This window comes from Carcharodon carcharias, chromosome 17 (assembly GCF_017639515.1).
Source record: "Carcharodon carcharias isolate sCarCar2 chromosome 17, sCarCar2.pri, whole genome shotgun sequence".
Lineage (NCBI taxonomy): Eukaryota > Metazoa > Chordata > Chondrichthyes > Lamniformes > Lamnidae > Carcharodon > Carcharodon carcharias.
This window is the reverse complement of record NC_054483.1, coordinates 75,271,032-75,296,386: the sequence shown is the minus strand read 5'-3', so window position 1 is coordinate 75,296,386 and position 25,355 is coordinate 75,271,032. Positions and strand designations below refer to the sequence as shown.

Genomic DNA, 25,355 nt, shown 5'->3' with positions numbered 1-25,355 from the left:
TCAGTATTCCCAATGTTTAGTTGTAGAAAATTTCCTTCGCATACGTGTGGAACTTGATGTGTTTTTGGTGGTGATACCAGGAAAGCATGTAGGATGAAAAATAAAAGGGGGCCAAGAACAGATCCTTGAGAAACTTAAGGTTACAAAGCAAGAGTAGGAAGAGAAGCCATGACAGATTATTTTCTAGATATGATTAGAAAAGTAAGAATGGAACCAACCCACGACATCTTCACACACCTGGACGGAGAGGAGGAATTGGAGGGGGATGGTGCAATCAACTGTGTCACAAGCTGCATACACATCAAGAATGATAAAAAGGGATAGATTATCACGGTCACAGTCACAAATAAACTCATTTGTAACTTTAACAAGAGCCTTTTAGTACTCAGATCAGGATGAATCCCTCCAATCATGTTTCCAAAGATGGAATTGTAGGAAAGATGTTCACTAATTTGAGATGAGACAACATGTTCATGGGATTGAAGAGGAAAGGAGGTTGTAAGTGGGTAGTAGTTTGAAGGACTAAAGGTCAAGAGTATGTTTTTAAAGAGAGGAATGATGACAGCAGATTTGAAGGGAAGGGGACAGGACTTGAGTAAACAGTTAACAATATCAGCTACGATGGGGCCCAGTAAGGGAAGTGAGTTGCTAACCATTTGCTTGGAGTAGGATTGAGGGAGCAGAGGTGGGTCTCGCACCAAGATGAGCTCTGAGAGAGCATTGCAGGAACAGAAATAGAATCGGGAAAAAGACATGAGTACAGGGTTCGAGGAATGGGGAATTTGTAGGAATGTTTGTTGGGAATTTGGTTTGTTGGGAATTTGGGAATGCTGGGGTGGGGGGGGGGGGGTGGCGGAGAGAAAGCAGCCAGTGGCAGCCAGAAGGATAGTCTCAATTTTTCTGACAAAACACCCATGAGATCTTCACACTTTTTATTTAGTCATGGGATGTGAGTCTTGCTAGTAAGGCCAGCATCTGTTCCCCATCCTTAACTGTCCTTGCAAAGGTAGTGAGCTGCCTTCTTGAACTGCTACAGTCCATGTAGTGTAGGTATACCCACTTTGGTGTTAGAAAGGGAGTTCCAGGATTTTGATCCGGCGACGGTAAAAGAACGGCAATATAGTCGCAGGGGTGGTGTGTGAATTGCAGCGGAATATGCAGGTGGCAGTGTTTCCATGCACCTGCTTCCCTTGTTCCTCAAGGTGGCAGAAGTAGAGGGTTTGGAAAGTGCTGTTGAAGGAGCCTTGGTGAGTTGCTGCAGTGCAGTAGAGTTGATTGTAGACAGTACATACTGCTGCCACTGTGTGTTGGTTATGGAGGGAACGAATATTTAAGAGGTGCCGATCACATGGGCTGCTTTGTCTTGGATGGTGTCGAGTTCCTTGAGTGTTGTTGAAGCTAGCCAAGCAAGTAGAGAGTATTCCATCACACTCCTGATTTGTGTTTTGTAGATAGTGGACAGGCTTTGGGGTGTCAACAAGTGATAGTGGAGGTGGTAGGAGAGAGTGCTTTCAGAAGACAGTTTGTGCTAGAAAAAAGGTGGCAAAAACAAAAAAAAACACTGCATTCTAACCTTCTTGGTCTGTGATACTCAGTACATGCTGTGTTTACCAACAAAGCTATTTGCGGATATTTATTCATTTTCAGGTTAACAGTGTCGTTTGGGAATTAAGGGTGATGACATTTTGCATCCACACTGGAGTAGACTTGGGAGCATTTTATTGGAAATACTGCAATCATTAATGCAAATCAGTCTCGAAGGGGAATCAAGTCATACCCACAATTTGATCTACAGCTTTTCATTGAACTTTTCTCATGTACACCAAACCAGTTCCTATCATTCTATCAGTAAGACACATTTATAGGAAATTGCTTCTTTTATGATTTTAAAAACATCAATGCTCAAGGAACTTTTAAAAATCAGATAATAAATGATTTTCAAATGAAAAACATCAGCCATGTGTATACATATGGCTATGTATTTGCTTAAAAGTGCTACTTCAGAGTTGCAACACCCTCAGAATAAATAGCAGTTTATTACTTTTGTGGAATTGCAATATTAAATTGGACAGAAAAAAAGTGGTTTCAAAAACGTGATGCATATGAGGATTAAAATTTCACAACTGTGTTTTTGAAAATAAGCTGAAGTAATTGGGTAATGTTCTAGGCCCAAACATCTTCAGCTGCTTCATCGATGACCTTCCTTCCATCATAAGGTCAGGAGTGGGGATGTTTGCTGATGATTTCACAATGTTCAGCATCATTCACGACTCCTCAGATACTGAAGCAGTCCATGTCCGAATGCAGCAAGACCAGGACAATATCCAGGCTTGGCCTGACAAGTAGCAAGTAATATTTGCGCTACACAAGCAACAGGCAATGATCATCTCCAACAAGGGAGACTCTAACCATCACCCTTTGACATTCAATGGTATTACGATCGCTGAATCACCCACTAACATCCTGGGGGCCTTACCATTGACCAGAAACTGAAGTGGATTAGCCATATAAATACTGTGGTTACAAGAGCAGGTCAGAGACTAGGAATCCTGCAGCGAGTAACTCACCTTCTGACTCCCCATAGCCTGCCCACCATTTACAAGACAGAAGTCAGGAAAGTGATGGAATACTCTCCACTTGCCTAAATGAATGCAGCTCCAACAACACTCAAGAAGGTTGACACCGTCCAGAATAAAGCAACCAGCTTGATTGGCGCCCATTACATAAACATGCACTCCCTCCACTACTGGCGAACAGTGGCAGCAGTGTGTACCTTTCTACAAGATGCACCAAGGCTCCTTAGGCAGCACCCAAACTCACAACTGCTACCATCTAGAAGGACAAGGGCAGCAGAAACATGGAAACATCACCACCTGCAAGTTCCCCTCCAAGCCACTCACCATCCTGACTTGAAAATATATCACCGTTCTTTTACTGCTGCGGGGTCAAAATCTTGGAACTCCCTCCCTAACAGCACTGTGGGTGTACCTACCCCACATAGACTGCAGTGGTTCAAGAAGACAGCTCATCACCACCCTCTCAATGGCAATTAGGGCAATAAATGCTGGCCTAGCCAGCAACGCCCATATCCTGTATATGAATAAAAAATTTTTTGCAATTAATACAGTATTTTCCCTATTCGCTGAAATGCTAAATCCAATGAAAATTTGTTATGCAGCAGATTATTTTTAAGCAAGACTATCAAATACTAGGCTTGTTATTAGGTTGTTTTGTTAACATAATTTAAAGTAATTCTCCCTAGAAATTGGTAGGGCTGTTTTTACTGCTGCATAGTAACTTTGGAATTGTATATAAGCCTTCACATTTAATAAGAACAGAAGAAACAGGAGTTGGAGTAGGCCAATGGGCCCCTTGAGTCTGCTCCACCATTCAATCAGATCATGGCTGATCTGATCGTGGCCTCAACTCCATTTTCCTGTCTGCTCCCATAACCTTGGACTCCCTTGTGGAATAAATGGCCTGTTTCTGTGCTATAAATAATGTGTAATACTTAACAAAAACAGAAATACCTGGAAAAACTCAGCAGGTCTGGCAGCATTGGCGGAGAAGAGCAAAGTTGACGTTTTGAGTCCTCATGACCCTTCAACAGAACTAAGTAGAAATAGGAAAGGGGTGAAATATAAGCTGGTTTGGGGAGGCAGGCGTGGGGGGGGTGTTGTTGGGACAAGCAAGCAGTGATAGGAGGAGATAATCAAAAGATGTCACAGACAAAAGAACAAAGTGGTGTTGAAGGTGGTGATATGATCTAAAATAATGTGCTAATTAAGAGTGGAGAGCAGGACAAGCAAGGTAGCTCTAGTGGGGGTGGGGTGAAATAAGCAATGGGTGGAATACATTTAAAAATAATGGAAATAGGTGGGAAAAGAAAAATCTATATAAATTAGTGGAAAAAACAAAGAGGAGGGGGAAGAAACGGAAAGGGGGTGGGGATGGAGGAGGGTGTTCAAGATCTAAAGTTGTTGAACTCAATATTCAGTTCGGAAGGCTGTAAAGTGCCTCGTCGGAAGATGAAGTGCTGTTCCTCCAGTTCACCTACATGTGTAATACTTATCTCATTGCTCAGAAATATTTCAAGTGCCTCACATAGGATGACAATTCAACATTCATGCAAGGTGGCATTTTCAGAACAAACCAACAATAACGTTGAATGTCTGGAATTCTCTGCCCCAGAGAGTTGTGGAGGCTAGATCACTGAAAGTATTTAAAGAGGAGGTAGATAGATTTTTAAAATGTTAGGGAGTTGATGGCTATGAGGAACTGGCACGAAAGAGGAGTTGAGGCCTGGCGCAGATCAGCCATGATCTTATTGAATGGCGGGGTAGGCTTGAGAGGCTGAATGGCTTACTCTTGCTCCTATTTCTCATTTTTTTATGTATTCTCAAGATTTTAGTTAAAACCATCCAAATGCATTTATGTCATATGGAGTATAAGGAGCTTAAACACATTTTCTGTGCGCTAATTTTAACTGAAATACTTTGGGGAAAACAAAGTATATTATCCAATTCTATTTGTCAGGAGCCATCTCATGCACATCTTGAGAAAATGAGTGTTGAAACAAAGCACAAATGAATGTAATGACGACGATTCATGAAGTGCCGGATCAATTTCTGGTTCAGTAAAGATCAAGGGGTTCAGTCAGGAAACACAAAAATTAGGTAACTAGATCAATAACTTACATTTACATAGTGTCTTTAATACAGAAAATCAGCCCAAGACCCTTCACAGACATGCGATGAGAGGAAGGATTAGGAGAGGTGACCAAAAACTTGATCAAAATGGTGGGTTATAAGGCAGGCATTACAGGAAGAAATGGAAGTGGAAAGATGGAGGAGTTTGGGGGTGGAAACGCAGACTAAGGGGGAGGTAAAGATGAAGATCATTCTGTGCAGAGGCTGGGGGAAAGAAATTAGAGAGAATGTCTCAGTGAGAAATCTGGGGTGGGACAATAGGCAAGGATTTTAAGGGTGGTGAGAAGGATGGAAAAGGGTGGGGTGCTTGAGGAGCAAATAGAATAAAAGACAACATGTCCAGGAGCTGGCAATACACTAAATCTGAGAGTTGTGAGGATATTTATGTAACACTACATTGCAGTTGAGTAAAATTGTCACTTCGAGTTTTGTTGAGTTTTATCAGTTAAGATAAATAGGAAAGAATTGAAAAATGCACCATTTAAAGCATAAGTAATTGTTCTGCTTGGATATTTGAAATTGCAGTATATTAAGATGAATCCTCTGCCGTTTCTCCATTGTTCTGGAGATAGGCTATGATTAAATCTGAAATTATCCCTTTAATTAAAGGATTCTAAATGACAATCGTTCTGTCACACACTGTTGGTGATTTATGGTTCTCTTTTCCAACCCTCTTGGGTAAAGCTTAAAATCTAATCTTTTGCCATTGAGCAAAGAACTAGAGGATACAAGTCTGTAAAGTAACAAGCTTCAAGGTTAGATGATCAAGGTGGGAAGAAACTTCTTTCTTCTCCAGAGTGGTGGGACATGTGCAATAGATTTCACTAAAAGCAGCCGTGCATCAATTAATTCCTTCAAAAGGGAATCAATACTCCATGTGAGCCATGAAGATAAGGAAACACAGGATAAAAGATACAAGAATTTAATTTCCTGAGAGCTAAACATAAATTCACCCTGACCCCTAAACTCATTAAGTAGAAAGAAAGGGGGAAAGACCTTCAAATTTACACGTCTTTCACATCTTCAGGACATCCAAAAGTGCTTTGCAGTCAATTAAGCACATTTTTTTTTGAACTGGCATCACAGCTATAGACTAAAAACTTCAGAACATCGATCCACTCTCACACTTCCATGATTAACTTTGGCCTGCAGCCTTCACTTGCAGCAACCCCTTTCCACATAACTGTACTCATATCAGTTACTATCCTTGTAACCTTCAATCTCAATCCCAACTAAATATTTATTGAGCTTTATTTTTAAATCCAGGTACATTACACAGCTACTAGACAGCCTTTGCCTACTAAATCCTCAAAGACTGTCAGCAACTTAACCTATTGATTCAATATCTGTGAAAACAATTACTTATGTTACGAATACTTATTATGACAACTGTACTTCAACGACTGCTGCAACAACCACTACAACTTGCATATATACAGCACCTTTAGCTTAGAAATACATACTAACAGTCGTTTGGTAATACAGGGCTTGAGTATTGCTGAGAAAGAGAGAAATGCCATTGAAGCTTTTCATCTTGTACTCATCAGGACAGCTATGCCAACAGTAAAGGGAACTGCATGAGAAGAGAGTGCTGATTGGTTGGCAAGTAGACCCCGATTTGTAGAGGCTTTGTCATGGAAAGTACAGCAGAGAATGGCTTGCTTTGTATTCAAACCAGGCCATTCATCTTTGATTGGTCAAGGCATTGATATGGGGAATGAACCAGGGAACGGCTGTCCCCAAAGCTTTTGTTTAGTCGGAAAAGGCGTGATGTGTGGATTTACTCCTTCTGTCTGCAAAGGACAGGGCCCTGTGTGCGAATATACATGGCTTCTGGCATGCATAAGTGAGCCAAATTGCGAGCCCAACTGATAATCTTAAATTGTTTTTCAGTTTAATCCTTAGCACAATCAGGATTGTTTAACAAGTGCTGTCTAATTGCAAATCACATTGAATGTTGGTCACTATGTTTTAAGTTTTGCAAGCACGGGCTGTTGGGTATGGTCAATATTTTGTTGCAAAGAGCTGAAGGGGCGTGCTATTTGATACAATTTGCCAGTCATTGGGATGTATGGCCTACATACCTGGCATCGTACTGGCACTGAAATTCATATACCACATTGCTCATTTGATAGGCAAAAAGTCTTTTTGGCTTGACAGCAGCATCCTTTTCATGGAGAATACCACTCGTGTTGCTATTGCATACTAACAGCATGCAGCAGCTAGCTTCACCTGTTGCTCAAATACCAGAGTCCACTTGCCAACCAATCAGCACTCTCTTCTCATGCAGCATAAACTGTTGCTCCTTTTACTGTTGGTTTATCTTGCGTAGCTGTCCTGATGAGTGCAAGACAAAAAGTTCGATAGCATGCCTTTGTTTCAGCAATACTCAAATACATACTAATAGATACCAAGCCAAAGGAGTTTGGTCAGAAATGTATTTTAAATGAAATTTTAAAGAGGTGGAACAGCAGAGGGGTTTATTCGGACACTCAATTCTGCTCTGCCATTCAATAAGATCATGGCTGATCTGGCTGTGGCCTCAAGTTCACATTCCCATCTACCCTAGTTAACCTTTGACTCCCTGTTAGTCAAGAATCTATCTACCTCTGCCTTAAAAATGTTCCATGACCTTGCCTCCACCACTCTCTGGAGAAGAAAGTTCCAAAGGCTCATGGCCCTCAGAAAAAAAAATTCTCCTCGTCTCCATCTTAAATGGGAGACTCCTTATTGTTAAACTGTGTAAATTTTAGGGAGCCGACATAGGAACAGGATGGGGATCCACAATAGACCAGTGTCAGAGGAGATGAGAGAGTTCTGATGATGGGGGAAGCTGAGTCTGGAGGAGATGAATGAGATAAGAAGGGGCAAGATCACCAAAAGATTTAAACACAGGGACGAGCATTTCATCTTGGGTAGGTTGTAGGACTGGAAGCCAAAGGAAGGCAGCATAGGAAGGGTTCATGGCCAAATAGGTGGTATGGGGTAGGAGCTGGTCAGCAGATTTCTGAATGAGCTGAAGTTTACAGAAAATGGAAGATGGGAGACTGGACAGGACAGCACTAGAATATTCGAACTGGAGGATGATAAAGAGCTTGAAGAGCAGATAGGCTGAGGTAATAAGTATGCAAGCACTTTTTTTTAGAAAGGTGAAAAGGTCTCACTCTGTTTTTGAATAGTGGGGTAATATTTCATGTCCGCAGCAAAGGATTTGCCAGTTGTTTCCAGCATAAAAAATGGATCACAGTAATCTATTCCTTTCATCACTAAACTTAAGCACGTTTGAGAGTTAGAAGATAATGTTATACTTGAAAGCAGATTACACAGCATCTGAAATTTTTAAAGATCCTCCAGCTTGTCCAAACCCATAAATTTGCCTCATTGAATTACAAGGTTGACAACAGCTAGGCTACTCAAGGTTACTCAGGTTATGTCTCATTTAATGCTTTTACAGTAGTTTTATCGCGATCAACACAGCTTAAAACCAGGATATCCTTATTAAGCTGGAAAGCAATCTGAACTTTAAAGATTCTCAATTAACACTGAATATTTCAGCCTCAAGAATCAAAGCAGCTACTAACATTGGCCTCTGATTTAACAAATTGAGTTATTTAATTCCTAGGACATTTTCCAATTTGGTTATTTACAAATGCTTTAAAACTTGTGAAAACTGAACACAAAAAACACATTTGGTCCATCTCCATACACTCAGTAGACTCGATAGGCTTGAAAAGCTTGATTTTACATGTGTTATAATACTTGCGAGCCTTGTTGCTGAAGTTCCAACTTAAACTAAAAGCTTTTTAATTCACAAAACAGGAGAGCATGCTGATTTCTTCTGTTTTGGAGTCAGACTTTTAAAATACCTACCCAACCACAACTCACCTATAATTAATCTCAGGGACTGTAGAATTTAGACTCTGTATCCTTAAAGGCATAGACTATATCAAACGCTGCTCCAGTTTAGCAATACAATACATTTAATACATTGTGTGTTCAATATTGTTATAAAATAGCATAACCTCTGCCTTACCACATGCAACTCAGAAGATAAAGTAAGGGGACAAATACCATACTTCAGGTCACACCTGGAAATTTTGGTGTCATATTTTGAAAAAAGGGAATTTTTAAAAGAAATAAGAAAAACTGACTGCACTCATTGGTTTCTTCTGACTTTGTGCAAGCAGCTTCCAATCTGTACAAAAATATTTTATCAATTGGCCCCAAAATTGTCAACAGGAGGTCCCTATTTTCAGCAATAAAATCATGGGCCAGATCTTCCAAGGAGTGGTAATCATCATCGGATTGCCACTCCGCTCCTATTTTCTTTTTTACATAGCACTAGAGCACCGCATTTTAGGCCCAGACTTCTGAACCGAATGTACCTATTCTGGGAGTCTGTCTTCATAGGGCAGGATTGTTAGGGAAGCCAAGCCACACCTCTTTTTAAACAGTACTAGCTGCCATATTTTGGTAAATCTTCATTCACTAACCTAGTAAAAAGCTTTGGGACATTTAAATAGCTTTTCAGCATGTCAGTGAGCTAAGTAGATAGGGAGGCAGGGCTGTAGGCCGGCTGGTCCTGAGGACCAGTGGCGGGTTGGAGGGGTCTGTGGGCCAGGCAGAGTCAGAGGATCAATTGTATAGTTACCCAAAGTTCGATATGGTATTTTTCTGTCTAACATTTCCTGGATGGCTATCCAGGTACGTGACTCGCAACTCTCTGAAGTCTCCTACTGTACCTCAGAGTTGGAAACTTTTTCAGAGGGTCCTGAGGAATTGCCCATAAGTTGAACCTTCCCAGGCAAGTCCCGCAGAGTCCTTGCGCTGGGTGAGCAGTCCCATAGCGTATCTCCTGGGTATGACTATCCAGAGACTGGAAGATCAGGGCCCAAGCGGCCAAAAAGGAATACACGACTTCACCTTATCAGAACAACATGTGTTATAATGTACTTGTTCCTAGAAAACAGTGTTTCCTCTGACTTAATCAGCTCCTTGCAATATCCATCAGCTTTTTACTAAAATATGAGCATATTATACTGCATTTTACATATAGGTAATATTGCTACAATCTGGTTAGCGACCAGCAATTTTTTGTTTAAAGTAGGCAAAGTTTAAGATCCTAGTGACTCATTAGGGGAATAAAGCAATCAGATTCCATGGTTTTAACAAAACAGAGTGAATGTTATTATACAAATTAAAACAATTTCCAATGTCTATCATACACACTAACATTCAAAATTAACATGATATAATTATGAATTAACAGGTAAACTGTGGTCAAATACACTACGCTGAACATTAAATGGCAGATGCAATCAAGACAGGTCCCATGGATTCCTCAACAGCCCAGCCAGATGTCAGTGACCACTGAGAGTCACAGAATCTCATTAACTTTGTCTCCCTCATCAGGGATTTCAACTCTTCACTTTCGAAGATCTAGTTTCTGAATTCCCTCCAAAGCTGCTCCGACTTGGATTGCGTCAACAACTGCTCACCTCCTGATGGTTGAATCTCTATTCCTGTGGCTGCATTCCACAGGATTCACAAAGTTGCACTCCAATTACCTGCACAATTCCAACTCTTTCACAGACCGCTAGCTTCACCAAGCTGGTACTGCCCCTGGGTTTCTCCAAACTCCAGTCTCCCGGCTGCACTGAGCTCCCAGGGTTTCTTGGAGCCCTAACTGCCTGGCATGAACCACTGACCTTTGCCACCTTCTCAGCACCCCAGGGCTTCTGAGCCTTAACTGCCTGAAGCCTGCAAACAGCTCCCAGGGCTTCTCTGTGAGCTGCAAACCACATTAGGTCCAAACTGCAACTAACCCTCTCGCCCAGCAAAGCTCCACTCATATCCACGTCAACACAGCCTTTCAGGGTTCAATGAATGTTTTTGAACTAATTCAGTAACTCCCAAACAAAACATCTCTCCAGAATGCACTTCCTTGCAAGCAGTTTAGATGTCATCTCTCCAGTTCAGTAAGCCCACTTGCTGTTTTAGGATCTTATCTTTCTAACTGTTAACCCCTTAAGTTAACATCGACTCAACATTTTAATTGTAATGGACTCCAAGCATCTTTAGTTCCATTTATGCCATTTTCTACAGTTAAACTTTAATTTTGTCAGAGCTAAAAGTTACCTCTAAACTATTAACATGAACGATGCACTGGATATTCGCAATAATATACACATATAAAAAAACACTTGCGCTTATATAGCACCTTTCACAACCTCAGGACATTCCAAAGCATTGGAATTCCACAGCCAACGAAGTACTTTTGAAGTATAGTCATTGCTGTAATGCAAACATAGAAAATGACAAAGGAAAAGACTGCTTGACCCATTGAGCCTATCCCTTTCACAAGCTTGCAAGGCCAGCATTTATTGCCCATCCTTAATTATCCTTGAGAAGGTTTTTGGAAGCTGCCTTCTTGAATACATTTGAGTGGCTTGCTAGGCCATTTGAGAGAGCAGTTAAGAGTCAAACATAATTCTTTTGGGTCTGGAGTCACAAAGTCCAGGCTGGGCAAGGGTAGGAGGTTTCCTTCGAGAACCAGTTGGGTTATTACAGCAATCCAGCAGTTCCACGGTAACCATCACTAAGTTTTATTCCAGATTTATTGAATTAACAGAATTTAAATTCCCCAATTGTCACGGTGGGATTTGAAGGCACACCTCCAGATTAATATTCCAGGCCTCTGGATTATAAATTCAGTAACATGACTACTCTGCTATCATACTCTGATACTCTACATCCTTCATACTGCAAAGGATTGTCATATTAAGATGCCTGAATTTTTAAAACTCAAAATGTAATTTAAAAATAATTAAGAAGTCGTTGACAATGGTACATGGAAAAAAGTGGGATTAAAATTAATTGCTTTAGGCATTCTTGGTCATTTCCATTCCTATATTTGAAACACAAATCAATACTCAAGCTTTAGGAGCAAAAGAAAAAGACTCCTTATGCAGTTGTTTTTAAACTACTTTTATCTTTAAAATACTCATGAGCTCTCACCCCAAGAAGTAATTATTTCACAGCTACCCACATTATGACAAGACCCATGTTCAGTCCTTTCTTTTTTTAAAATCTGACTCTTAAAAAACAATGTAGAGCACAGCAGGTACATTTTGCAGCACAATGCAGAACCAAAGTTTAAATTTTAATTTGGATTCACTATCCAAGTTACAGATTTTCACTTGTTCTGTAAACAACAACAGTTGATTTTATGCAGCGCATATCTTATACCGATCAATCTAAATTCCTACACTGGGACTTTTCAAGGTGGTGGCTAAATCTTTCTTGAACAGATGATGTTGTCACACATGACTGCCAAGCGAATTAAAATGCTCACCACACTTATGATAGTTGCTAATAAAAACAAGTCTACCTTCTGTTAGGAAGTTGGATGCTTAAATTTATGGATTTCTCTTTGGCTGCAGATCTCTCCATAGCTGAGAATATCGTACAGCTTAGCCAAGAATTAAATTACTTAAGAGCAAAGAAGTTTGAATATCAGTCTAAGATCCCAACCACAGAATCTCTGACTTGGGAATCTAATCCTCTTTTACAGGGTCACCTAGAAACTTCTATGCACAAGACAACAAAAAGGTGACACGAAAAAGATGAATAAAATTCACTCACTGCAAATCTAATTTAATGTGTACAGCCAATTTCCCCCCTCCCAATTTGTCTTCCTGACAATTAAGAGCTGAATCATCAATACCTTACCAAGCTAACCAGGTATTCCATTCCATGGCCATTTGTCACAAATGAAACGTTGGAGTTGGGCTCACAAAATTAATATTCATTATTAGAAAGTCAATGTTGTCCAGGAAGCTAATTGTGAAAACTAATTTTATAAATTCTCACTGCACAGTATAATGGTTGTATAGAGCTACTTTTTGAAAACAAAAATATGATTTTCCAAATGAACTGCATAGAGAGATAAAAACATTTCAAAACCTTCCAAACTCAGATCTTTTTCCAGGATATCAGTTCCACCCTTCTGACAAGATATACCGTACAAAATATATGGGGAAAAATTCTAATGAAAATACTGGCGAGAATGAAGAAAAACAAACACATGTGGATTTCTATAAATAAAATATCTTTACATAGGATGTATGTTACATGCAATTGCAACTATCTGTGGTCTAGATTTTTGTTCTAGTATTTTTCAGACATCAATACTAAGTCTTTTGCAATGAAACAACTAAGCAATAAAAATTTATTTGCCTGTCCCGTCCACACACCACTGAAGATTCATCAAGATGCTGGCCTTAAGAATAACCTAAATTATACCAGTAAATAGCATAAGAAAGCAGAGTCTAGGTGAGTTGAAGAAACAAATAATGTTCGACTGAACATTGCAATAAACATTAGGGCTCTCTCAAAATACAGTCAATCCAACACTATTTTAAAAATGTGAAGGATGTAGAATATTAATAATACAATGTAATCAAATAGCAGAGCTTACACTACAATCTGTCTTCAAAAATCAAATAAATGCAAGTCACAAACTGGCACTTAAAACCCATCTCAGAATAAGTTAGACTTACTGGATGATAAATATTGAAAAATCTCTTGCAGGTTGGTAGCCGGTAATTTTCATCAATCTTCTCCAGCCCACGCACTGTGAGAAACATACCAATAGGAGAACCCAAGGCAAAGAAGTTATCTGGTTCAAAGTCAAGTGCTTGATAAGCCACAGACACCTGGCAAAAAATACAGAGCACAAATGTAAATCAAATTAAAAACAAATGAACCATTCTGTTCACACAATATGAAATCTGCTTCATCATGTGTTACATGTAATAGTCAAACCCATGATGCACTAGATTTAAGAATTACTTATAGTGAGCCAGCATGAAATCTGAACAGTAATATCATCAGTAATGCAAGCTTTGGCTTTATCACAGTTGGTGAAAACAGCTGTAACACCAAAAAGTAGGTATTTAAAAAAAATCACTTCCTATCTCTGATACTGAATTTATGGCCGAACTGGTCTGTGCTAGTGTTTATGCCTCACATGAGGCTCCTTCGTCCCTACTTCATTGAGCCTTATGAGAATATCATTCTATTCCTTTCTCCCTCATGTCGTTATCATACTTCCCCTTACATGTCTCAACTACTTCTCAACCACTGGTACAGCGAGTTCCACATTCTCAACACTCTTTGGGTAAATAAATTGCTAATGAATTTCTCAGAATCATAACAGCTCAGGAGGCGATCAACCCGCTGTGCTATGTCAACTCTCTGTAAGAGCTACTCAGCTAGTTCCACTCTCCTGCCTTTTCCCTGTAACCCCAATTTTTTTTCTCTTCAGATCATTATTCAATTCCCTTTAGAAAGCCATGATTGAATCTGCCTCCACCAAACTTTTGGGCAATGAATTCCAGGTCCTAAACACACGCTGCATAAGAAAGTTTTTCCTTATCATCATTAGTTCTTTTGCCATTGATCTTAAATCTGTCTCCTTTGATTCTTGACTCTTCCACCAGTGGAAATAGATTTTCCTTATCCACTCTGTCATGATTTTGAACACCTCCATCAAATCTCCTTGCAACCTTCTCTTCTTGAAGGAGATCAACCCCAGTTTCTCCAATCTATTCATATAATTGAAGTTCCTCATTCCTAGAACCGTTCTCCTGAATCTTTTCTGCACTCTCTTCAATGCTTTCATTTCCTTCCTAAAGTGCGATGTCCAGAATTGAACACAATACTCCAGTTGAGGCTGAACTAGTGTTTTCTAAAGGTTCACCATAACTTCCTTGCTTTTGTACTCTATGTCTCTGTTTACAAAGCTTAGGATCCCGTATGCCTTCTCAACTTGCTCTGCCACTTTCAACCATGTGCTCTTTAGCATTCTTTTATTTAATATTGCCTCTCCTTGCTCTTCCTAACAAACTGCATCACTTCACACTTCTGGTGAGCTGAAGATAGGTCACTTACACCAATATCTTAACCCGGCAAAGTGTCATTTTTTAAATATAAAATAAACTTACAGACTAGGTATGTAAATGAGAAATTCATTTCAATATAGCCAAGTGTGAAATGCATACTTTGATAGGAGAAACAAAAAGACCACATACTCCTCGTGAAATAAGTCTAAAATTGTTCAAAGGAGTAAAGGGATCACCCAAAGCGTTGGGGTTCATTTCCAAAGGAATAGAATTTAAAAACAGAGGCGCTGTGTTAAATTTATATAAACCCTTGGTTACACCTTACTTAAGTACTCTACACAGTTCTGGTGTCCATATTACAGAAATAATTTAGAAGCACTAGAAAAGGTACAAACACAAGGATGGTAGCAGAGATCAGCGGTTAAAGCTCTCAGAACAGATTGAACATGCTGGGGCTCTTTTCTTAGATAGAGAGAAGGTGGAGGGGTGACCCAATACAGATCTTTTAAGATAAAATAAGTTTTGATAGAGTTGACGTAGGGAAGGTGCTTCCAATTGTGAGAGGAGTCCAAAACTAGGCGTCATAAATTTAAGATAATTACTAATAAAGTCAGTAAGTAAATCAGAAGAAGCTCTTTACCAGAGAGTTGTTAGAGTATGGACTTGCTACCACATGAGGTATATGGGATCATCTTTAGTTAAGGCAGTGATGGCTATCAACCCAACTCAAAGCAGTGCCTACTCTCACTGACTACTACATAATGTCTCTCTCTCTCTCATTTGAGGCAGTTACTGAGCATAAAAATATCCAACAACCAAATCCAAACTTCAAAGTGACCTTTACCTGGCCAGCACCAGCTTCAAACTGGTCATATAGCACTGAGACAGATGAAACACTAGTGCCAGCGTAAGACAGCATCTTCTTCAGCACTCCCTGCTTTTCTGCAGCTATTGATTCCACTTGAACAGCTTCACCCTTGGTTTTTTGTATTTCTTCTTGCTGAGCTTTCTTCAGAGCCTCCAATACTGCTTTCTTTTCTGCTGCAGCTTTCTCCTTTGCCTGCAATAGGGAAGAAAATCATTCCATTTCATGTTATTTATCACAAACTATCAATTGCCTACTTCTAGAGTGATTCCATCAGCCAGAAATTAACTACCGTTTGAAAAATGCTCACAACAAACTGAAAAAAAAATCTCAAACAGATTCACCAATAATATAGAGAACTCAAAAAATAAGTTAAAATCTCAACCAACAAGGCTAGCAAGAACACTTTCTAACCCATGGCAAAACCGTGCTGTTCAGTTTCCCTTTCTCTTTCACATGATGTGAACATTGCTGGCTAGGCCAGCATTTGTTGCCCATCCCTAATTGACCTTGAGGTGATGGTGGTGAGCCACCTTCTTGAACTATTGCACTCCATGTGATGTAGGTAAACCCACAATGTTATTAGGAAGGGAGTTCCAGGATTGTGATCCAGTGACAATAAAGGAATGGTGATATAGTTCCAAGTCAGGATAGTGTGTGGCTTGGATGGGAAATTGCAGGTGGTGATGTTCCCATGCATCTGCTGCCTTTGCCCTTCTGGCTGGTAGATGTCGCAGGTTTGGAAGGTGCTGTCGAAGAAGCCACGGTGAGTTGCTGCAATGCACCTTGTAGATGGTACATATAGCTACTACTGTGCATTGTTGTGGAGGGAGTGAATGTTTAAGGTAGTGGATGGTGTGCCAATCAAGGGGGCTGCTTTGTCCTGGCTGGTGTCACGCTACTTCAAGCGGTGCTCAACCAGGCAGGCAGAGAATATTCCATCACACTCCTGATTTGTACCTTGTAGATGATGGACAGGATTTAGGGAATCATGAAATGAGTTACTTGCCGCAGAATTTCCAGCTCCGATCTATTTTTATAGCCATAGTATTTATATGGCTGCTCCAGTTCAGTTTCTGGTCAATGGAAAATCCCAGGATGTTGATAATGGGGAATTCAGCAATGGTATTGCCACTGAATGTCAAGGGGAGATGGTTCGATTCTTTCTTATTGAAGATGGTCATTTCCTGGCACTTGTGTTGCATGAATGTTACTTGGCACTTAATCAAGACTGAATGCTGTCCGGATCTTGCTGCATATGGATTGGGCTGCTTCACTACTTAGATTCACAAATGGTGCTGAACATTATGCAATCATCAGTAAACATCCCAACATTGTGCAATCATCAGTAAACATCCCAACTTCTGACCTTATGATGGAGGGAAGGTCATTAATGAAGCAACTGAAGATGGTTGGGCCTAGGACGCTACCCTGAGGAACTCCTGCAATGACGTCCAGATACTGAGATGATTGGCCTCCAACAATCACAACCATCTTCCTTTATGCTAGGTATGACTCCAACCAGTAGAGTTTTCCCCCGATACCCACTGACTCCAGTTTTGCTAGGGCTCCTTGCTGCCACATTTGATCAGATGCTGCCCTGGTACCAAGGGCAATCATTCTCACTTCACGAGTTCAGCTCATTTGGCTATGTTTGGACCAAATTGCAATGAGGTCAGGAGCTGAGTGGCCCTGGTAGAACCCAAAATGAGTGTCAGTGAGCAGGTTATTGCTGAGTAAGTGCTGCTTGATAGCACTGTCGACAATCTTTTCCATCACTTTGTTCATGAGCAAGAATAGACTGATGAGGTTGGCTAGGTTGGATTTATCCCACCTTTTGTGGACAGGACAAACCTGGACAATTTTCCACATCGTCGGGTAGATGCCAGTGCTATAGCTCTACTGGAACAGATTGGCTAGAGGCGTGGCTAGTTCTGGAGCACAAGTCTTCAGTAGTATTGCTGGAATGTTGTCAGGGTCCAGTATTCAGTGCCTTCAGCCATTTCTTGATATCACGTGAAGTGAATAAAATTGGCTGAAGATTGGTATCTGTAATGTTGGAGACCTCAGGAAAAGGCCGAGATGGATCATCCAATCTGCACTTCTGCCTGACAATTGTTGCAAATGCTTTAGTCTTCTCATTTGCACTGATGTGCTAGGCTCGTCCATCATTGAGGATGGGGATATGCATGGAGCCTCCTCCAGTTAATTGTTTACCTGTTCACCACCATCATGACTGGATGTGGCAGAACTGCAGAGCTTAGATCTGATCTGTTGGCTGTGGAATAGCTTAGCTGTAGCTTCACCAGGTTGACATTTCATTTTTAGGTCTGCCTGGTGCTGCACCTGGCATGTCCTCCTGCACTCTTCATTGAACCAAAGTTGATCCCTGACTTAATGATAATGTTAAGAGTGGAGAACTGCTGGGCCATGAGGTTACAGATGTGGTTGAATAGAATTCTGCTGCTGATGGCCCACAGTGTCTCATGGGTGCCCAGTATCAAGTTGCTAGATCTGTTTGCAATCTATCTCATTTAGCATGGTAGTGTCACATGACATAGTGGAGGGTAACCTCAATGTGAAGAAAGGACTTGGTCTCCACAAGGACCTTGCTATGGTCATTCCTACGAATACTGTCATGGACAGATTCACCTGCGAATGGTAGATTGGTGAGGACAAGTATGTTTTTCCCCTCTTGTTGGTTTCTTGCTGCAGGCCCAGTCTAGCAGTCATGTCCTTTCGGACTTGGCCAGTAGTGGTGCTACTGAGCCACTCTGTGAGGGACATTGAAGTCCTCCACCCATAAGTACATTATGTGCCCTGGCCACCCTCAGTGCTTCCTCCAAGTGGTGGTCAACATGGAGGAGAATGGATTCATCAGCTGAGGGGGGAGGGGGGCAGGGCGATAGATGCTAATCAACAGGCAGCTTCCTTGTCCATGTTTCATCCGATGCCTTGAAATTTCATGGAGACTAGAGTCAATGTTGAGGACTCCAAGAGCAGTTCCCTCCCAAATGTATAACACGGTGCTGCCACCTCTGGTGAATCTGTCCTGCCAGTGGGACAGGACATACCCAGGAATGGTGATGCCTTCAGCATTGCCTGTAAGGTATGATTTCATGGGTTTGACAATGTCAGGCTGTTGCTTGATGATTCTGTGGGACAGCTGTGTGCCAATTTTGGCACAAACCTGCAGATGTTAATAAGGAGGACTTTGTAGGATCGTCAGGGCTAGCTTTGCCATTGCCTACGTCGCTCTCTCATTCCTTTTTTAGACTTTGTAGCAGTTCAATACAACTAATGATTTGCTAGGCCATCTCAGAGGGTATTTAAGAGTCAGCCATATTGCTGTGGGTCTGGAGATACATGCAGGGCAGACTGGGTAAGGAAGGCAGATTTCCTTCCCTAAAGGACATTAGTGATATTATGACAATCAACAATACTTTCATGGTCACTATTACTGAGACTAGCTTTTAATTCCAGATTTTTATAAAGTGAATTTAAATTCCACCAGCTGCTGTGCTGGGTTTTGAACCCATGTCCCCAGAGTATTGGCCTGGGCCTTCTGGATTATTAGCCCAATAACATTATCACTACACCACTGTCTTCCCATTTCCTTATTCACTAGTTATATTTGGGGAGTGGGGCATGTAGCAAGATATATCTACTTCCAATTAAATCTTTTTTCAGCAAACAATATTTTCCACAGGTCTCCAGTGATTTAAAAGGTAAAGACGTCCTTAACTCAATATTTTTTAGCGTTAAGTGTTTGCCGTAAAAATGTTACTGCAGACAGAATAATTCAGCATCCAGCTCAAGAAATTAAAACAATTAAAGCTAGCTGGCAGCAGCTGATTGAGGACACATCCTCAAGCACGACAATTGTTATACCACCAGCTAAGTGTCACGTTTATAAGTAAATCCATCAAGGTGATGGTATACAACAGCATAAGTGATAGGAAAGTGCAAAAGCTACTTGGGACTTTGCTCATTTCCAACAAAGACAATGACATAGAAATAGCACGATTAAATTAAATTCTGATTAATTCAGCTGCAAATCAAAGCATAGAAAATTGCCTGTTGGTTTTATCTGCTAATTGCACAATGAAACAGATAACATGGAGACCAAGAATTTTTGCCAATAAAGCAGCAATTTTAACTAGTTTCTAAGCACCAAGGATATTTCAAATGAATGTATCTAGGGAATTAAATTGATTACCTAAACACAATATATCCTTTAAACAAGCAATGCAAGGCAGATTTAGAGTAGTTTTACTGTAATGGGAAAAGTGATCCATCCTTGGCTAACTAAAGAGGTTAAAACAAAAAAGAACTTATAGGGTTACCAATAAGAGTAGTAAGCCTAAGGATTAGGAGAAAGTTAGAAACCAGCAAAAATATGATCTAAAATTAATAAAAAGGGAGAAAATATAATTAAACTAATCTGGCTAGAAATACAAAAGCAAATTGTAGGAGCTTCTAGGGAAATGTAAAAAAGTGGCAAAAGTAAATGTAGGTTCCTCAGGGGCTGATGCAGGGGAAATTATAACTAGTGAATAAGGAAATAGCAGAGACATTAAATAAATATATTGAACTTGGTTTCAAGATAGAAGGCGAAAAGATACCAGTAATAGTGAGGAACTAAGGGTCTAATGAGAATAAAGAACTTAATAGTAATTATAAGTAAAGACAAAGTACTGGATAAATTAAGGGATTAAAAGCCAAGAAATCCCCTGAACCTGACTGTCTAGAACCTAGGGGTCTAGAAGAGGTGGCTGCAAAGATAGTCATAGAGGTCTACAGCACAGAAAAAGGCCCTTCGGCCCATTGAGTCTGTGCCGGTCAAACAAATGCCTAACTATTCTAATCCCATTTTCCAGTGCTAGGCCCATAGCCTTGTATGCCATGGCATCGCAAGTGCACATCCAAATACTTCTTAAACGTTATGAGGGTTTCTCTCTCTACCACCCTTTCAGGCAGAGAGTTCCAGATTCCCACCACCCTCTGGGTCAAAAAATTCTTCCTCACATCCCCTCTAAACTTCCTGCCCCTTACCATAAATCCAAGCCCCCTGGTTATTGATCCCTCCACGCAGGGGAAAAATTCCTTCCTGCCTAACCTATCTATGCCCCTCAAATACAGCCAGAAGTGCCGAGTGGATGATCCATCTTGGCCTCCACCCGAGGTCCCTAGCGTCACAGATGCCAGTTGAAAACAAATTTGATTCATTCCATGTGATATCAAGAAATGCTGAAGGCACTGGGCCCTGACAACATTCTGGCAGTAGTACTGAAAGCTTGTGCTCCAGAGCTCCTAGCCAAGCAGTTCCACTACAGCTACAACACTGGTATCTGCAATGTAGAAGATTCCCAGTATGCCCTGTTCACGAAAAGCAGGACAAATCCAACTTGTCCAATTACTGCCCCATCAGTCTGTTGTCTAGCATCAGCGAAGTGATGGAAGATATCGTCGACAGTGCTTTCATGCAACACTTACACAGCAATAACCTACTCACTGACACTCAGTTTGGGTTCTGCCAGGGCCACTCAGCTCTTGAATCATTACAGTCAAACATGGAGAAAAAAAAAACTGAACTCAAAAAGGTGAGGTGAGATTGACTGTCCTCGATACCAAGGCAGCCTTTGACCGAGTGCATCATCAAGGAAAATTGAAGTCATTTGGAATTGGGGAAAACTCTCCACTGCTTGGAGTTGTCATACCTAGCACAGAGGAAGATGGCTGCAGTTGCTGAAGGTCAATTATCTTAGTCCCAGGACATTGCTGCAGGAGATCCTCAGGATAAGGTCCTCGGCCCAACCATCTTCAGATGCTTCATCAATGAAGTCCCTCCATCACAAGGTCAGAAGTGGGGATATTTGCACAATGTTCAGCACCATTCACAACTTCTCAGATACCGAAGCAGCCAGTGTCCATATGCAGAAAGGCCTGGACAACATTCAGGTTTGGGCTATAAGTGGCAAGTAACATTTGTATCACACAAGTGCCAGGCAATGCCCATCTCCAAAGGAGAATCTAACCACCTCCCCATTTCTGAATCCACCATCAACATCCTGGAGGTTACCAATGACCAGAAACTGAACTGGCCCAGCCTTATAAATACTGTGGCTACAGGAGCAGGTCAAAAGCTGGGAATTCTGAGGCAAGTAACTCACCTCCTGACTCCCCAAAGCCTGCCCACCATCTACAAGGCATAAGTAAGAAGTATGATGGAATACTCTCCACTTGCATGTGTGCAGCTCCAACAACACAAGCTGCTTAATATCATCCAGGACAAGCTTGATTGATACCCTCATCCAACACTTTCAACGTTCACTCCCTCCATCACTGACGCACAGTGGCAGCAGTGTGTACAAGAGGCACAGCAGCAACTTACCAAGGCTCCTTCAACAGACCTTCCAAACCCACAACATCTACCATCTAGGAGGAAAAGGGCAGCAGATGCCTGGAAATGCCACCACCTGCAACTTTCCCTTCAAGCCACACACCAAACTGACTTGGAACTATATTGCCACTCCTTTGCTGTTGCTGCCTCAGAATGTTCGCTCCATAACAGCACTGTGTATGTACCTATACCACATAGACTGCAGCGGTTCAAGAAGGCAACTCAACACCACTTTCTCAAGGGCAATTAGAGATGGGCAACAAATGCTGGCCTAGCCAGCAATGTCCACATCCCGTGAAAGAATAATAAAAAGGAAGGCAAATAATATTTTGGCTTACTGCAAGGGGAATGAAGTACAAGGTTAAGAAAGTCTTTCTGCAATGGTACAGGGTTTTGGAGAGACCATACCTGGAGCTCTCTGGACAGTTTTGTCCTCCATACCTAGGGGAGAATTTACTTGTCTTAGAGGCAGTGCAACAAAAAGTCACTAGATTAATTCCTGGGATGAGAAGGCTGCCTATGAGGAGAAACCGAGGAGAATGGACCTGAATCATCTGACGGCAAAAAGAATGAAAGGTGATCTAATTGAAACAAAATTCTGAGAAGGCTTGACAGAGGAGCTGCGGAGAGATCCCAGCTGAACCTCTAGAACTAGGCAGCATAGTCTCAGGTTAAAAGGTCAGTCATTTCAGACAGATGTGAGGAGAAACTTCTTCACTCAGGAGGTTTGTGAATCTTTGGAATTATCTAGCTCGGAGGACTATGGATGCTCAAACGTGAGTATATTTGAGGTTCGGAAAGATATATTTTTGGACTCTTAGGGAATGAAGAGATATGGGGATCAGGTGAGAAAGTGGAGCAGAGGTTAAAAATGCCATGATCCGATTGAATGGCATAGCAGGCTCAAGGGGCTGTATGATTTACTTCTGTTGCTGTTTCTAATGACAAACACATGCATACACACATTGCAGTTTAACAGATACCTTCAACTGGACTGTTTCCTTCATGTTGCTGCTTTTTAACAGTAACATTTATTTCATTCAAGCAAGCAATAAAACATGCACACACTCCACTCATCTATTCACAAAACAATACTCCCACTTTATGTTTTAAAATATGCTTAACAAAACAAATGAACAAAACATTTTAAAGACAAAGTAGGTAGATTCCAGAAATTGTGCAACTTAAAGCCCAGCCAATTTTGCTTTGAAAGGACCAGAGAAAATTCTACTTTTTCTTTTAAACAAAGTTGTAAACTAAATAAAGCACTGATCTCTTAAGAACAATCATTTTACACCAACCATAGCATGCGCACACACATTGTACAAAGCCTACAAACCTTCAGGTTTTTAAAAAAATATATTTCTGTCAAATCATTAAAAAAGTGGACAAGTTAATGGATTGTTAAACGACTGAATTGGTCTTATTCCAAAAAGCCACTACAGTTGTAGATTCACCTGGGAAATAACAAACCTGCTGTACGTAACAATAATCATGTGCCTTTCTAATGAGTCCAAGATGAAAAGCTTCGACATCATGTCTCTTTTTATAGCAAAATCATACATAAATTATGCAGTTTATATAAACTTCTGGGAAACAGGCCAAGCAAACTTTACATATTGCTGAAAATTTGTCCAATCTTACAAAACGCAAGGTACAGAATTTTAAAACCTCAGAACAGAAAATACAATAAACGCTGGCCTAGCCAGTGTTGCCCACATCCCATGAATGAATAAAAAAATATATAATAGCTGCCTAGCAGAGCAACTCTTGAACATTACAGGGAAAATCAGCACTCTAATCAAACTGTTTCAATTTGTGAAATCATACACTGCAGAAAATGAAATCATTAGGTTTGTTCACAGGATCTGTCTATAGGCATACAATTCTAAACCTAAAAATTGGCCATGAGTTTCACTTCAAAACATGAAGACAGTTAAAAAAATGTCTATGGCTATCTTCTGGATATTTTGTTAAAATCTGAAACATATTGTCTAGCATGATAAAATTATTTGAAGTCAGTTTTAAGTTTCTTGCTAAGATGATAGAGGGGTCTCTTGATTAATGCACTAGAATTCCTCAGCAAGTTCCCAACCACTCATCATAATTCCATAGCAAGTCCCCAACAACTAATCATAATGTTCCTCTAATGGCTTATAGGCAAGCTTGTTCTACTAAACGGTGGGAATTGGGTAAACATATTTGCTATACTTGTAGAATCATTAACTCCATTCGTGTGAAGTTATAATGATTTGGATCTGCGAATGCAATGCTGGTATGGTTTCATAAGTTCTCAGTCATGCAGCATTGATCGGGCAACATCCAATCAACCATTATAATTTGACTTTAATGAAAAGGAAACTCAGGCAGGGTGTATGTTTGGCAACCAGATATCACCTGTTGTGCCCTTGATGTTTTTTCTTTTATATGCAATTTTCTATTTTAAAAAAAAGCCTGGCTTGGCACAGGGCTGTTTCAGAACTCTGACACCCTAGATTAGCAAAGTATGTATATTAAGAAAAAATGGATTAGAAGTAGGCTATTTAGCCAATTGAGTTTGCTCTGCCATTTTATTAATCAACAATTTGCATTTATGTAGCACCTTTTAACATGGCAAAATGGCCCAAGCTGCTTCACAGGAGCATTATCAAGCAAAATTTGATGTTGAGATACAGAGATATTGGTCAAATAGGTAGGTTTAAGTAGTATCTTAAAGGAGGTGGTGGGGAGGGAATTAAGGTTGTGCAGCTGAAAGCATAGCCATCAACGGAGGTACTGGGGAGGCGATAGCATAATGGTATTGTAGCTGGACTAGTAATCCAGAGACCCAGGGTAATGCTCTGATGAACACTCCAGGCTCGAATCCCGCCATAGCAGATGGTGGAATTTGAATCCAATAACAATCTGGAATTAAAAGTCTAATGATGACCATGAAACCACTGTCAATTGTTGTAAAAATCCATCTGGTTCACTAATGTCTTTTAGGGAAGGAAATCTGCCGTCCATACCTGATCTGGCCTACATGTGACTCAGACCCACAGCAATGTGATTGATTCTTAAAATGCCCACTGAACAAGGGCAACTAGGGATGGGTAATAAATGCAGGCCTAGCCAGTGACACAGGAAGCTAAACAGTGTATGCTATTCAAACTTAGCAGACCCAACCACTTTCTGGCAAGATTAGGATGATGTCATCCACTTAACCCCACAAATCCCATCCCCCCCTCCATTCTGGGGAGTACGAGGTTAACTGATTTCAATGGAAATGTGGATAGTTTCTAGAATGGATGGTTGAACTGCAGTGTCAATGTTATGCCCAGCCAAGTTGAAAGTCTACCCCAGTATGCACACAACAGTGCACTTGAAAAATTATCCTTGCCCAACTGCTTTCAACAAAACAGAAAAATCCATTTTGTAATTAAAACAGAATTTTACAAATTGAAGCATTGCATTACAAATTGAAAAATTGCACT

At 40.7% G+C, this 25,355-nt stretch overlaps 1 protein-coding gene across 1 annotated transcript in view; it reads right to left on the bottom strand.

Annotated features, from left to right (window-relative positions):
• Positions 1–25,355, bottom strand: part of LOC121289831 (SEC23 interacting protein) — a 126,081-nt gene that overhangs the window by 58,548 nt on the left and 42,178 nt on the right. The window contains exons 13-14 of the mRNA XM_041209718.1: positions 15,459–15,674; positions 13,271–13,426 (exon numbers count right to left, since the gene is read on the bottom strand). Coding sequence (XP_041065652.1) covers positions 13,271–13,426; positions 15,459–15,674 — 372 coding nt within the window. The remainder of the gene's footprint in view (positions 1–13,270; positions 13,427–15,458; positions 15,675–25,355) is intronic.